Source organism: Vigna umbellata, chromosome 5 (genome assembly GCF_029865625.1).
Source record: "Vigna umbellata cultivar VRB3 chromosome 5, Vumbellata_1.0, whole genome shotgun sequence".
NCBI lineage: Eukaryota > Viridiplantae > Streptophyta > Magnoliopsida > Fabales > Fabaceae > Vigna > Vigna umbellata.
In genome coordinates, this window is record NC_142169.1 from 53,816,163 (window position 1) to 53,832,483 (window position 16,321).

At 30.5% G+C, this 16,321-nt stretch overlaps 1 protein-coding gene across 2 annotated transcripts; it reads right to left on the reverse strand.

Moving 5' to 3' along the window:
- Positions 1–13,841: 13,841 nt before the first annotated feature.
- Positions 13,842–16,062, reverse strand: LOC148198618 (uncharacterized). Of its 2 annotated transcripts, none has more exons than XM_088115299.1 (2): positions 15,650–16,062; positions 13,842–14,134 (listed from the first exon to the last, which is right to left on the reverse strand). In XM_088115299.1, exon 1 carries the CDS (start codon positions 15,964–15,966, stop codon positions 15,670–15,672), a length of 297 nt encoding a protein of 98 aa, XP_087971425.1. In that variant the 5' UTR covers positions 15,967–16,062; the 3' UTR covers positions 13,842–14,134; positions 15,650–15,669. The 2 variants fall into 2 exon arrangements, with proteins under 2 accessions (XP_087971425.1, XP_087971424.1); XM_088115298.1 differs by having other exon boundaries at positions 15,640–16,061.
- Between the last annotated feature and the right edge of the window lie 259 nt (positions 16,063–16,321).

The window sequence follows — 16,321 nt, forward strand, 5'->3', positions numbered from 1 at the left end:
AGCTTTTATATTATGATTTAGTATTGTTTTATTACTATTCATGTCTTGAAATTCTGTGTGAATACTGTTAATGCTTATTGTATATCTATATATATTGAATTTCTGTGTTAATATTATATGTTGTTGTTTTGAATCTGTAAATAAGAAATTTGTTAAAACTAGTTGAGGAACACTTTGGCTAAGGAAAGACATGGTACTTAAGTTGTCCATTGCGACGCACCTCTGTTTCCTGGAAGTCTACTCGACAAGTTTTTAACTTAAATCTTGTTGAACAAATTATGTACTGTTAAACTATTGTGCAATATATCTCGTTGGAATGAATTCATGTTATTGTGGTAGATACGAAATTATGAATTATAATTGTGATGGTAGGATAGAGGAATCTTAAAAACCGGAGTGGGTACATCCCTGATCATAGAGGAGCCCTGGTCCAATCCAGTAAGTTGTGACTAGTCATATGTACTGGCGTTTATGGTCAGTTTGATTCGTCAAACATTTGATTCTTCTTCGGTGACCATTTATGGTGATATTTTAGTATTGTTAATTTATTTTGTGATATATTCATTTTGTATGATTTATGCGATGATTGGATTTTATTGGATTTGAATTTATGCATCTGAACATGATATGAGTATTATGGGGAGATTTTGTAAGGGTATAATGTGAGTTGAGGAATATGAGCATGGTATGATTCTCGTGGAGAGATTCAATAATGATGTGGTATTTGTGTATATGTTGATGTTGAGGGTCCTGTAGTTGGAGGTTATCCTGATACTCTAATAATCATTCAGTCTCAAGTAGAGAAGGATGAAGTATGTGGTGAGAGGAGCAGGAGGTCCTGGTTTATGTGCCGGTTTTGGACATAGTGTTGAGGACTAACCTTGTGGATCGTATGGAGTATTTTAGAAATGTAATTGTAAGAGGAAGTAGAAGTCATCACAAGTGCATAACCTCCCGTGACCGCTCATCAACGTATCATCCGGATGAGTGTCTATTAGGTATTGTGGAATGTGTGTCCATTGGATATTGTGGGATGAGTGTCTATTGAGTATTGTGGAACGAGTGTCCATTGTGGTATTGTGGGATGAGTATCGATATGCGATTGTTGTATGATGGTATGAGAAGCTATGATGCGATTGTTGCATGATGGTATGAGAGTGTTTGACATAATTATTATATGAGGTTTGTTGAGTGTATCAAAGTAATTATGCATGTTTTATAGATGATTGGTTGCATGTTAGCTCACCCTACTTGTTTGTGTTTGTGTATGTGTGATGATCGTATAATTCGTTATACGGGAGCAGATGGAGGAATGTCGTTTGATCCAGTGCCAACGAAGAAAGAGATAGAAGAATAAATTAGAAGAATCCGAGTTATATTTATGAGTTTGTAGTTGAAATCTGAGTTTCAAACATATATATATATATATATATATATATATATATATATATATATATATATATATATATATATATATATATATATATATATATATATATATATATATATATATATATATATATATATATATATTTATATATATGTGTGTGTCAACTATGAATTTTCAAGTATGAGATTAAGAGATGTTACCTTAAATGTAATGCTACAATATATAAATTATGAATTATCAAGTGTGAGATTACGGGATGTTACATTAATGGTATCAGAGCGGTTTGTCCTTATGACGACCTAAGAGTTGTAGATTTATCCTACGAACTCATTATGAATCATACTGACAATAATTCTCTGTGTGAATAGAGAAATTATCAGAGCGGTTCGTCCTTATGACGACCTAAGAGTTGTGGATTTATCCTACGAACTCAATTAGGAATCATAATAACAATAATTCTCTGTGTGAACAGAGAAATGACACGCACCCAACCCAACTGTGAAACCTCTAATATGCCTAGCTTGGCAAGGGCTTTGGGGAGTGAGCTCATCTAGTTTCTAGTACGTGTATCGAATGAACAAGTTAAAATTAATTAATTTGGCATTTCGATGCGTATATGTTTGACTGTTTATTGAAATGAATTAGGTAAATGAAGTCAATCTGTTGCTATTAATTTCCACATGATATTATCTTTGGTTATTAGTATATGTGGAATTTACATACATTATGTCTAGTATAGGGCTGATCATGATTTCATAATTCACATGATGAACAAATACTACTTGTCATTGTTTTATGGTATCAGTGTAGCGATTCATGGTTATTTTGAGAGAACTTCAATTCTATAAACATGTTGGATACAGTCTCAACTATTATTGGTCATTGATTTGTTGAATTTTATGGTGTGGATACATGATAGGATTAGGAGTTATAAACGTAAGGTACTGCTGGATAGTGTACTAGATTATATTAGAATAGGTCTCAATATTATAAGTATAGGTACTAATTAAGTGAATTAATTAACGTATAACTAGCATTGCACGTTAAACCAGCTAGACACATATATTGTTGGAACAATTAGTACCGTTATAGAGTCGCACAGCGGAGTAAATTACGATAGCGGAAAGTGTGTTCGATCAAACTCGTTTTAAGATGGTCAATTTTAGAAATTCAATTTTCTTAGAGAAAATTTATCAAACAATTGATATGCGTAAAATGTAAAGAGTATAGAGAGCAGGAAAATTCAACACAGAATTTTTATCTTGGTTCGATTCAAAAGAATCTACGTCCAGTTGTTAATCACTATAAAAAGTGATTACCGTTTTCCCTAAAAATCAGTTTAAAGATTTACAATAGAGTGAATAAAAGGAATGATAAAAACCTTCCTTCGACGAACGAACCGGAAGGGTGCTTCCTTCGACAAACGAACCGAAAGCGGATAATCTGCACTTTCCTTCGACAAACGAACCGGAACAGCGCAGATTAAAATCTTCCTTCGATAGACGAACCGAAAGATGACCATCTTACCAACTCGAAGAGAACCGCTCCGACTATCGACACACGAAACGTGAGCTTCTCCTATTCACGAAACCAGGCAAAGCACTTGAACTAGCTTTTAGAACTTCCTCAGACAAACTATATTCTTAAAAAGCTCAGGATAATCGAATATAGCTTCTAATAATCGATTAAATGCGTAACAGTTCTGGAAGTACAACTTTTTCTAAGTATTCCATGTTCAAAGCCTTTCCTAATACATTTATAATCTACAAAGTGCTTTTAAAATAATTAGAACAGTCTATCTTCTTGCAACATCATTAAAATCATTTATCTTTACATTTACCAATGCTCCAAATTGGTAACATATATATAGTTCAATTAAGGTAAGTAGGATATGTTTAAACGCTTTTAAATGAATGAATCAAGGAAAAACATACGATTTAATTAATTTCATCATCAAAGTAAAAATTTACAATAATAAATTTTCCTCCTAAGCCTTTGAAGATTTTACTTTTGGCTTGAATCTTGTAAGTACCCAAAATCAATACAACTCTTCAAGTGTCCAATTTTACCTTAGTATAGACCGAGGAAGGAAGATTGAACATCTATAGAATTATTAAGGAAGAAACACCAATATGAGTAGAGTTATTGAAAAACCAAATGTCTTAACCATTACGCCGAAGATGGTCTTATCCTTGTGATAAATAAAATCTATCTTATAGTACTTAAACAAAATAAATAAACAAATTAATGCTCCTAGATAAACGCAAACCGATAGATCTGATAGTAAGGACGCAAAGTTACTTTACCGTGAATCAAGGAATCAACTTTAAACCATGTTAAAAAAATGATGGTTAGCTAGTATACGTTAGATTTAAGTCTATAAATAAATATATAATAATACTAATAATAATAATAAAGATGTTCAAAAGTCGAGCACAAGTGGCCGTTAAAGATTACAGTCCATAGTAATAAAAATAAATAAAGACAATTATAGTCTCCTCGAGGAAACTATTCTTCGGCGGTAGGCAATCGTAAGGAAAGCTCAACGGAAGGAGCTTTCACCTAGAACAGTAGAGGAGGAGAAATCTCTCTTTTATCAGGAACGGGAGGGATTGGAAAAAGATCCAACGTCACCCGATCTGGAACCGACAACGCTATCCATGAAAGATCTCCAAATAAATAAAATTTAAAATGTTAAAGTAATAATATATATATATATATATATATATATATATATATATATATATATATATATACAACATATCTTACCATTCATAAAAGGCGGCAAGAGGGGTAGTGAAGAGTAAGATGTGGTGGTGGTGCTTTACTTCAAGCATCGTTGCTTTTCACGATACCTATAATTTTGAAACCAACAATAAACGCTATACTCTCCAATTTCCCCATAAATTTTAAGTTTCGTTGCAATCTCGTGCACTTGCTCTCTATTTGGATTTCGTATCCCAAATGCAAAAAGGGCCTCTAGTAGAGCAACTTGTTCTTTAGTAGGACTTCATCGTTTATATCCCAGCTTGTCTTGAACTTCCAAATTTTTTAAATTTTTGTTCATTTTTCTAAGAGATAAAAGTGAAGGATGTTAGCAAAAATCAAAGATGAAGTTTTGATGATGAACAGATTTGCACAAGTCAAGATCCACAAAGACAAATTGAAGATCTCTGTATTTTATAAAGCTTTTATAATAATCAAAGTTGATGTAATAGTGCTCAAATATGTATTAGGGTTGATTCTTGTAATTTATATTTGATTTATTTAGTTAATCGATTATTCTTGAGAATAATCAATTAACACTAGCCGTTGGGGGTTTCAGATTTGAAAAACTAGCCGTTGGGGGTTTCAGATTTGAAAAACTAGCCGTTGTACTCATTATTAATCGATTAATATTTATGTTAATCGATTAAATGCGTTAGATGGCCCGTTTTCGAAGAATGGAAGGGTATTAGGCTGAGTCTATAAAATGGCTCACTCTTTATCTCAAAAATAACTCTTCCCTTGTGCAAAAGATCTCTGAACTCTTTGAGAACTCTGTGAGATTGTTGAAGCTAAGGAAACTCTTGTCTGCAAAGTCCTGAAGTGCTACTGCGGTGACAGAGGAATAGCTTGTTCATCCTTGGTGTGTCCGAGGAAGTGCGTGGAAGAGAATCATCCTTCGTGAAGCATTCGAAGGAGGTGGTCATCCTTTGTGAAGATTCAAAGGAAGTATAAGTTCGTCTCTTGTGGTTTCAAGAGAGGTGGTATCATCCTTTGTGAAGATTCAAAGGAAGTGTAAGTTCATCTCTTGTGGTTTCAAGAGAGGTGGTATTTCTAAACTCTTACAAATTGTTTTTCTTTGTGACTAATATTTGTAAATGTTTTGTGTTAGTGAAAAAGGTTTGTCTTGTTTGAGATAAGCGACTGGACGTAGGATCCTAGTGATCTGAACCAGGATAAAATCACCTGTGTAATTTTTCTCTTTCCCTTACTCTGTCATTTATATTTAATCATTCGCCCAGTAAGAAAAATTAAGAGAAAAATAATAAAAGGCACAATAAAAGTATATAACCAATTCACCCCCCCTCTTGGTTTGTTCCACGCTAATAATTCTGTTGCAGCGATTCTAACAAAGGAATATTATGTTTGTGTCAAAGAGGGTGTTGATACAATTACTTTTCTTTTAACTCAATTTACTCCATAGTCTAGTTTGAAGTCCAATTTAGATCTATCATCCGGTCCTTGCCAAGTATCTTACTAGATCTAAGCCCAACAAGTTTATCTCCATGATTATTTTAAGTTAAAAAATTTTTTTAGGGTACGTAGCATTGTTCTACCCGAATTCCTCTATCATACCTTCAAATGAAGGGAGGTTAACAACGGTTTTCGAGCTTATATACCCCATTATTAGTTTATTAGTATAAAAAAAAGTGAAGAGTGGTGAAATAACAAAACAAATAAACAAGTATAACAAGAACAAGGAACGAACGTAAATGCAAAAGAACATGGATTAAAAGAAAGCTTAAAGGAAAGAAGGAACAAAACGAAAGATTGAGAGGATGAAACATTTACACGGATGCGAAAAAAAAAAGGCACACTTAGAGAGAGAGGATCCTCACAGAATTAGGACACTCTCGAAGGAAACTCAAGGAGAGCAAACTCACGCTCCACTATGAGACTCAAGTGTCGCTCAACGCGGAGGAATACTCTACTTATAGCCAAACATTTTCACTGTAGCAACAGTTTCGGTTGTTGCTACCGGTTGTGGCATAGTGTCGGTTATAAAAAAATGCTATGGTATTTGTATGTAGAATAATTAGTATAAATTGAATTGACTAGGTAACTCATAGTATCATATGTAGAGTAATTAATATAAATTGAATTGACTAGGTAACCGATAAAGGAAGTTAATAGTGATATACAATACATCTGATATATACATAACTCATAGTATGACTTATGTGAATAATTATTTGAAGAATCAAAATATATTACCATAATCAATATGTACTAACACTTAACTATTAGAAGTTGTAATTGACTTGAAACTAAATAAATAAATTAATATATATATATATATATATATATACACACACACACACACACACACATATATATATATATATATACATATATATCGTACTATCATATATTGGTTGCAAGTAGGGTGAGCTAACATGCAACCAATCATTTATAAAACATGCATAATTACTTTGATACACTCAACAAACCTCATATAATAATTATGTCAAACACCTTCATACATCATACAACAATCGCATCATAAATACTCATCCCACAATACCACAATGGACACTCGTTCCACAATACTCAATAGACACTCATCCCACAATATCCAATGGACACTCATTCCACAATACCTAATAGACACTCATCCGGATGATACGTTGATGAGCGGTCACGAGAGGTTATGCACTTGTGATGACTTCTACTTCCTCTTACAATTACATTTCTAAAATACTCCATACGATCCACAAGGTTAGTCCTGAACACTATGTCCAAAACCGGCACATAGACCAGGACCTCCTGCTCCTCTCACCACATACTTCATCCTTCTCTATTTGAGACTGGATGATTATTAGAGTATCAGGATAACATCCAACTACAGGACCCTCAACATCAACATATACACAAATACCACATCATTATTGAATATCTCCACGAGACTCATACCATGCTCATATTCCTCAACTCACATTATACCCTTACAAATTCTCCCCATAATACTCATATCATGTTCAGATGCATAAATTCAAATCCAATAAAATCCAATCATCACAGAAATCATACAAAATGAATATATCACAAAATAAATTAACAATACTAAAATATCACCATAAATGGTCACCGGAGAAGAATCAAATGTTTGACGAATCAAACTTACCATAAACGCCAGTACATATGACTAGTCACAACTTACTGGATTGGACCAAGGCTGCTCTATGATCAGGGATGTACCAACTCTGGTTTTTAAGATTCCTCTATCCTACCATCACAATTATAATTCATAATTTCGTATCTACCACAATAACATGAATTCATTCCAACGAGATATATTGCACAATAGTTTAACAATACATAATCTGTTCAACAAGATTTTAGTTAAAAACTTGTCGAGTAGACTTCCAGGAAAGAGAGTTGTGTCACAATGGACAACTTAAGTACCAAGTCTTTCCTTAGCCAAAGTGTTCCTCAACTAGTTTTAACAAATTTCTTATTTACAGATTCAAAACAACAGCATATAATATTAACACAGAAATTCAATATAGATAGATATATAGTAAGCATTAACAGTATTCACACAAAACTTCAAGACATGGATAGTAATAAGACAATACTAAATCATAATATAAAAGCTTAGAAAGGTTAGCTCCCCTACCTCATTTCCAAACTTATTTTCTTGACCAGAGGTTGTTCCCATAAATCTTCCAAAATCTCTACTCTAAAATTTCTTCCTACTCCAAAAACTTCTTAATTTCTTCTTTTCTACTAAATTTCTCTACTTCTTGGTGAAGAATCAGCCTCCCCTCCTTGCTAGTTATAGGCCAAAATTTTGGCACTATTTAAGTTTTTTTTTTACTATTCATTATTTTATTAAAAAATATTATTTTAATCTTAAACATATCTCATCCTACTCTACACCAACATGGATGTCTTTTCCCTTTGTTACTATTCATTTTTTTATTATTCACTATTCACTTTTTACTATTCCTTTTTTACTATTTACTTTTTACTATTCATTTTTCTTTTAAAAAAAATCCTAAATAAGTTATCAAAAATTTGAACCTCTCCTTCTAGAATTACTATAATTTTATATAAAAAAATTTAATTTTTCTACCATAATTTTCTATTTTATTATATTTTTTATCCATTAAAATTATTATTACTAATAAAATGCTAAAATTTACTATTATAGATATTTTTCATGGGTTTTACATTCTCCCCAACAACAGAAATTTTCGTCCCCGAAAATTCTACACTTCAAGAAAAATATATGATAGTACGATATATATGTATATATGTGTGTGTGTGTATATATATATATATATGTATATATATATATATATAGATATATATATTAATTTATTTATTTAGTTTCAAGTCAATTACAACTTCTAATAGTTAAGTGTTAGTACATAATGATTATGGTAATATATTTTGATTCTTCAAATAATTATTCACATAAGTCATACTATGAGTTATATATATATCAGATGTATTGTATATCATTGTTAACTTCCTTTATGGGTTACCTAGTCAATTCAATTTATACTAATTACTCTACATATGATACTATGAGTTACCTAGTCAATTCAATTTATACTAATTACTCTACATACAATACCAGAGCATTTTTTTATAACCGACAATGTGCCACTTTCGGTAGCAACAACCGAAACTATTGGTACAGTGAAAATTTTTGGCTATAAGTAGAGTATTCCTCCGCGTTGAGCGACACTTGACTCTCATAGTGGAGCGTGAGTTTGCTCTCCTTGAGTGTCCTTCGAGAGTGTCCTAATTCTGTGAGGAGCATCTCTCTCTAAGTGTGCCTTTTGTTTTTCGCATCTGTGTAAGTGTTTCATCCTCTCAATCTTTCGTTTTGTTCCTTCTTTTCTTTAAGCTTTCTTTTAATCCATGTTCTTTTGCATTTACGTTCGTTCCTTGTTCTTGTTATACTTGTTTATTTGTTTTGTTATTTCACCACTCTTCACTTTTTTTTATACTAATAAACTAATAATGGGGTATATAAGCTGGAAAACCGTTGTTAACCTCCCTTCGTTTGAAGGTATGATAGAGGAATTCGGGTAAAACAATGCTACGTACCCTAAATTTTTTTTTTAACTTAAACAAATCATGGAGATAAACTTCTTGGACTTAGATCTAGTAAGATCCTTTGCGAGGACCATATGATACATCTAAATTGGACTTCAAACTAGACTATGGACAAAATTGAGTTAAAAGAAAACTAATTGTATCAACCCTTTTTGACACAAACATAATATTCCTTCACTTTTATCTCTTAGAAAAATGAACAAAAATTTAAAAAATTTGGAAATTCAAGACAAGATGGGATATAAACGATGAAGTCCTACTAAAGAACAAGTTGATCTACTAGACAATATAATTAGACAATCTTATATACATCCGCTCTGACACTTCAATAAAAAAAATCACTTTTGTCTTTTTCTTTATTATATAATTGAGAAGTTAGTTTTAAAAATAAAAAATAAATTTCAGATTGTAATTTAGAAGTCACTTCTCTTTAAGAAAAAAAATTTAAATTATTTAATTCAAAAATTAAAATTGAATTCAATAATTCGAAAACTAAATAAATTATGGATTATATGATTTAAAAGTTATTTTTTTTCTTAATCGTCTTTAAATTTCGGAAACAATTGTTGATATTTGAATTTTATAATTTGAAAGTCATTTTTAGTTTCTGAACTATGTAAATCAGAAGTACTTTTATTTTTACTTTTTTTTATATAAGAGGTGAAGGAGAAAATTTATGGAAATGCAGGAAGAAGGTGCCAGTTTTTCAACAAAATAAATGTTCAAATGAATTGGATTAGGTCTCATAAGAATGACTATTCTCATAGAATAGTAGGATCTTAGGTTAGTTAATGAATTTGCACATTGATTAGATTCACAATAAACACAATGAAACGAGAGATTTGAAGACTTTATTTTGAATTAAAACAAAGTTTAATTTAAACTAACGCAGTTATTACTTTCAACATCAGTTATAGAAAGAACTGATATAAGTAGTCTTCAACATGAGTTACTATATCCATGTTGAAATTTCATACCTTCTAATTATATTATTTAACCAAGTTCTACAATGGATAATAAAAAGTTAAATGATTTCCGTAATAATAATCTTTTAAACATTTTCTTTCCGTTTAAGTTTAAATTCATTATGATATACTAATGTAAGAAAAAAATGTATATTGGATGGAGAGTGAAAATAATCAATTTCAAGAAAATATTTTTTAAATAATGTTAAAGAAAATATTATTATTATTTTTCTTCTTATTAGCGTAAACACATGAGTTATTATTTTAAAACAAAAATTCAATGAATTTGTTCCTAACCTAGTTTCAAATATTAATTAATAGAAACGACTTTTCTATACGAAAATTATGTACAAATCAAAAACCAAGAGCCAAGTTGAAGAAAATGGCAAATGCTTAAAACCAGATAAACATTATCTTTACTTGCAATAATATTCACATGGATCATTTTTATTTTTTCTGAAAGGGGGTATTCACTTTCATATGACAAGTTTTAAAAGAAAAAAGAAATGGAAAGTGTATGCATAATGATTACTTTGTCGTAGAAAAGGTTAACCAAACTTGAAATGTTCAAAAGATTGGAAGTGTTCATTGACGTAATTATATCACTTTTGTTTTCTTGTTTTTGGAACAAAAAAAGTTTAGATCCTTATAATATCCAAACGTTTCATTTTACAGAAAATGTATCATTTTAAAACTAATTGATTTAAGAAAAAAAAAGTTAGAGAAAGAAATGTTTTATCTTTCAATACTTTCATCCGGAACTAAAAATAATAGTTATATAAAATAATGCGTATATAAAAATGGAAAAAGAAAGTGTAATGGGTAAATATTTACATACATAAAAAAAAGCAACAGCTTTTACTCACTTCTTCTAACTTTCTTTCAATAAATTAGAAATTTTGCTAACATCAGACATAAAATTTGTGAATTTATATTTCAATAATGAAAGTTAAGTGGAATACCAACTATGCATCTGCAACTTTAAATGTATATTAACTTTGTCTTGATGGTCGTAGGTGTTAGTTTGTCTTGATGGCCGTAGGTGTAACGAGATTTGAATTTAATTATATAAGGAAATTTAATTATATAAATTTTATTTTTTAAGTTCATTTTATAAAATTTGATTAAACGTGAAGAAAACACATAAAAAAATATTTACTAGAGATAAAAATCAAACTTTATTATATAAAAATATATACTTCCTATCTTATAAAATGATTTTAAAATTAAATTAAATTTAAAAATATTGAAAATTTTACATGAAATAAAATTAAGACAATTTCATAATATATAAATAAACATAAACTTTATTTTTTAAATTAATTTTATAGAATAGAATTAAATTTAATTTTTTTTAATATAATATTATAACCATATATAATTTAAAGTTTATGTGTTTGATATTTTCATGTCAGTGTCAAATCACTTGTTAATATCTTCAAACCAAAAGTTTATTTTTCACTTTCTTTTCAAAATAGTTGACTTCTCATCCTCCTCTCAGAAGAGTTCTTACTTGAGAGTTGAATTAGAAAGAGAGTTAGTTAAAGTTGGCCAAGAACTTGGTCCTACTGAAATTTTAACAGAGTATGGTGATAGAAGTTTCTCAACTCAAGCAGGGAGAAGAATATTTGCAGTGTGTTGGACATTAGCAGGTACTATTTTGTTTTCCTCAGCTTTTCCTCTGCATTGCTGGGCCATAACACCGATTTAGATTTGGAGGCATATCTTGCCATCGAAGTCTGCCTTACTTGAACATTCTTTCAGAGAACTCTTCTTGGCTGCAAGTCATTATATGCCATCATTATTCTTTTCGTAAGTTTATATGTTGCTCATAAGTTCCTGAATTCAATGTTTATAAGCCCGAAAGGACGGGGAAGATTAGTCAAACAATTCACTTTGTAATAAGTTTAAGCTTTGTTCTAACAAATTTAGTTTGAGAATTATTTTATTTAAATATCATAAACTAATCGTATTTTTAATTAATTGGAAGTTCTATCAAGATTCAGAGTAACTTTTTCTTCTATATCTCTTAAATCCTGAGTTATCTAATTTTTGAAATTTTGTTGCTAGTTTTTAGTTTCTCTATCCTATATGAAAAACTCTATTGTATTATAAAGATTTGTGCAACACATGAATACGTTATTAAGAACAATGATTATTTACATCTCAATAACTTTTTGTTTTGTTTTGTATTCATAGTCATTTAATACAACATATACAATGATTTGAAGAACTTAATGTTGGCCAACATGGTACAACGTTAATTTCTGATTTAACACTTGCTCAGATATCTTAATGAGACCAAAACATTATTACATGTACACGAAGTTGTTATAGTAGTTTGCACACACCAGGGTTGCGATGAATTGGAAGGTCCATTTTGGTAGGCATTTATGAGAAGGATTCCAAATTCCAATCACAAATATTATTTCTTTACTACTGGATCCATGCAGTTGTAAAGATAACATTAATGGTAAGCTGTAATCAAGTCACTCCTATACATATTTGATTATATGACTTTTATTAATCACTTTCTATTTCCATTACTTCATCTCAGATTGCATCCATGATTGTTTAACTTGGTATTTTCTTTGTTCCTCTTTCATCTATTTATAAAGCTAAATGGCGAGTCAATCACAATTCTCTCATTTGGAAAAGTTATGAGGCTTCTAAACTCCAACTGTTACATACAAAGATCATCAAACTTTTCCACTCATACTTTTAAGGAGACTAAACCTGAACCTGAATAGTTATATATCAAACATTGGCCTACAAAGCATGGATCTGAGTTTCCTGCAATTGCATTTTCCATGCATTCAGGCTTTCTGCAGGTTGAAAGAAACGCTTGAATGAAGAACATATTACTTGTATTTTATCCCAATAAAGCAAACTCTAAAAACACATTCAAGATCTCAGTTCTCCAAGTTTCATCTAACGGCTACAATAGGCAAACTTTACAGCACTGATTCCGGTTCCTAAAAGCCAAAAGAACATGTCTCTCAGTACAAATAAACAAATTTTCAAGCAAGTGAGTTGAGCTGTGAAGGCACAGTACTGAAGACAATCAAGTGCTACCAACTTGTTGTCTTGTTTGTATCTAGCTAGTGTCCTCACAAACCTGATTGTGGTGATAAGTTAAAGATCCAGAAACTTTATTGAAAGACACTATAAGTCAAAGGAGATTAGTTTCAATGCAAAAAGTTCTGAACATAGTGATATTTTTAACCCTTTTCAGCCAAGAACAAGAGGAAACAAAATTTAGTCGATTACAGATACAAAGACAGGTGGCTAGTAGCTATATATATCCTCTACCTTACAAAAGATGAAGGTGTTGTTTTAGCCAAAGTAAGTAAATTTAAACCTACATTTAATTAGTTTACAGAAGTTCCTAACCTTCTGACCAAGTTTGGAAAGATGGAGATAAGATGAAGAGAAAAAGTTTAAAATTTTAAACAAAAAAAAGTGAAAAAAATTAATTTTTGTTTTAAAAGAGGTTACCTTTTATCTAGTTTTCTCTTTTTTATGTATTTTCTTTCCTTCTATATATAAAGATAATGAATGTAACTGTTTATGGTTGAAGATGAAAAGCATTTACAGCTACTAAAAAGGAAGAGCCATGAAAATAAAGAAGGCATAACTCAGATGAATAAATTTAAACCTACCAATTTATTAGATTTGAAGTTAAAACAACCCTACAGGTAGGAGAATTTGAGAGAAAATATGTACTGTTACTTCTCATGGTTGAGTAGCATTTATAGCCATTACAAAGAAAGAAAGGAAGAGTAGTTCACAACACAACTGTGGTGGCTGTGATGTACTAATTTAGTCTTTTGATCATTTTATCTATAATTGAGCAGCATCCTCAGTTACATGACATCTGTGATCTACTCTGGCCTATGCTATGCTATGCTATCACCATCTTCTCTTCACAATTAATCACCTACAAAGACAAGAGTACAAACTACATGTAATTAATTTATATCATCAACATTCAAATTCAAATTTCCATGTAGATGCCTTAGAAAAATAGAGTACTAAGCACATGACAGTGGCACTGTGCAGCCAACATGGATGGCACATGGGGCATGTACGGTTAAATTATTTCCCATCTCTGCATATATTTAAATATAATTTGTATTTTGAACCAACACAGCAACACCAATAGAGGCATAAAAGTCATAAGGTTTTGGAATTATTGACCAATGATAAAGCAATTGAAGCAACGGAAAGATTGAAAACTTAATATCAAATTTAGTGTTTACCAGAGAATAGACAAAAATATTGCCGACACTGTCCCACATTATATATATATATATATATATATATATATATATATATATATATATATATATATATATATATATATATATACACATGTATATCTATATATCAGGTAATCCTGCCATTGATGATTTATGGATGACCTAAGCATTACCCTATGAGGATTGAACAGAGTTCAGTCTCATGGCTTTCAACTTTAAGAAAAAAAATGAACTTTTTATATAAGCTATTATTCTATCACTTATCCTTTTGATTGTCAAATATATTTTAGAGTTTTTTTTTTTCTATCAGTCACATACACAGTGACATTCCCAGTCCCAAAACATTCTCATATCCTTAACTCAAAATCTATCCTAAAATATTCATTCAATCAAAATCTTAAAAACAATAAATCATGTTAATAACATTCAACATTATAAATTATTCCAAAATTACATACATGCAGCAGTTTTCTCATGTTCCTAAATGATTTAAAACCTGTTTGGTTGTAGAATAAAAAATATAAAAGATGAATTTTGAAATCTCAGATAAATAAGAAAAAATGATTTTTTTAAAATTTTTTTTAAAAGTCACTTTTTCCTATTTTTCCTTTACTTTCTTGGTAAGCAAAGATTTAAAAGAAAAGAAAACTTTTTTTTATCTTTTATTGTTCTGTTATCCAACTGAATATGAAATTAATCTTTTGCATAAATGTTTTTCATAAGTTTCTTTTTATGCCCTGCTTGCCAATGCATGTTTTTCATTTAATTCACACAGCAGTTTTTTGTCATTTTAAAAAAAAAATTAAGAAATCATTTCTCATGTGAACTAAAACAAAAAAAAATCTTTACATTTACAGCACAAATCCATCTGTAAAGAATAGAAGTCCACAACAACAATAATCGAAAAAGAAAAAATTTCGACCATCCAAGTGCTTTCATTCAATCAGAATCAGAAACTGGTATATAGAGTAAAGTTCCTGAATTTTAAAAATATTATATTTAATGTAAGACAGATTCTTCTACTAAAATCGAACATAGGCAAGAGCATATCCATAAGAAGATTAAAGAGGATAAAACATTGAATTGTAAAAGACAGATATCAAACTGTATGGTCATCCACGAAAGAAAAATATTTTAAAAACACTCTAATTCAAATGAAACAAATTGAGGGTTTAATTCTTACAAGAACAGACATTTTCTCTCGTTGAGGCTTCTAATCGGATTTGTGGGTGTCCAGCGGCGGATCAGAGTGGTGGTGACCAGCGACGTAGTGGAGGAGCTCCTCTGCGGGTTTAGGAATGGAAGCATCGGAGTTAGGTAAATTTTGGGTTTTGGCGAAAAAGAGAACAAGGAGGAGGAAGAGGGCGGTAGAGAGAAAGAGAGGCCAGAAATAGGCCAAGACGTTGAGGAACCTGGGTGCCAGATAGAGGAAGGAGATGATAGAAAGACACACCAAGAGGGCACCACCGATTTGGTACCTGAACTTCAATAGTTCTTGTTTGATCTCCATTGAAGAAGAAGGAAAAGGAAAGGGTGGTACTGTGATAGCTGGAGAGTGATGATGGTGTGGGTGTGAAAGGGATGTGCTTGTGAGTGAGTGAGTGAAGGTAAAAGAGAGATTTATAATGCAGAGTGAGAAAAAAAAATAGTAAAAATAATAAAGTAAAAAGATAACTTTTTTTTTAATTTTTTAATAGCTAGAATTAAGAATTATTGTTTTTTATTAAAGAAACATTATGAAAAAATCTTTTAAAAATAATTTTTTATCAAGCATTCTTTGTATAATAAATCTTTTAATATGGTTATAAAATAAACATTTTAGTAAAAATAACTCATTGTTTTCTTAAAATATTTATAGACACTAA

What these genes read in the sequence shown, in the direction of transcription:
- LOC148198618 (XM_088115299.1), bottom strand. Translation starts at nt 15,966, where the DNA reads ATGGAGATCAAACAAGAACTATTGAAGTTCAGGTACCAAATCGGTGGT.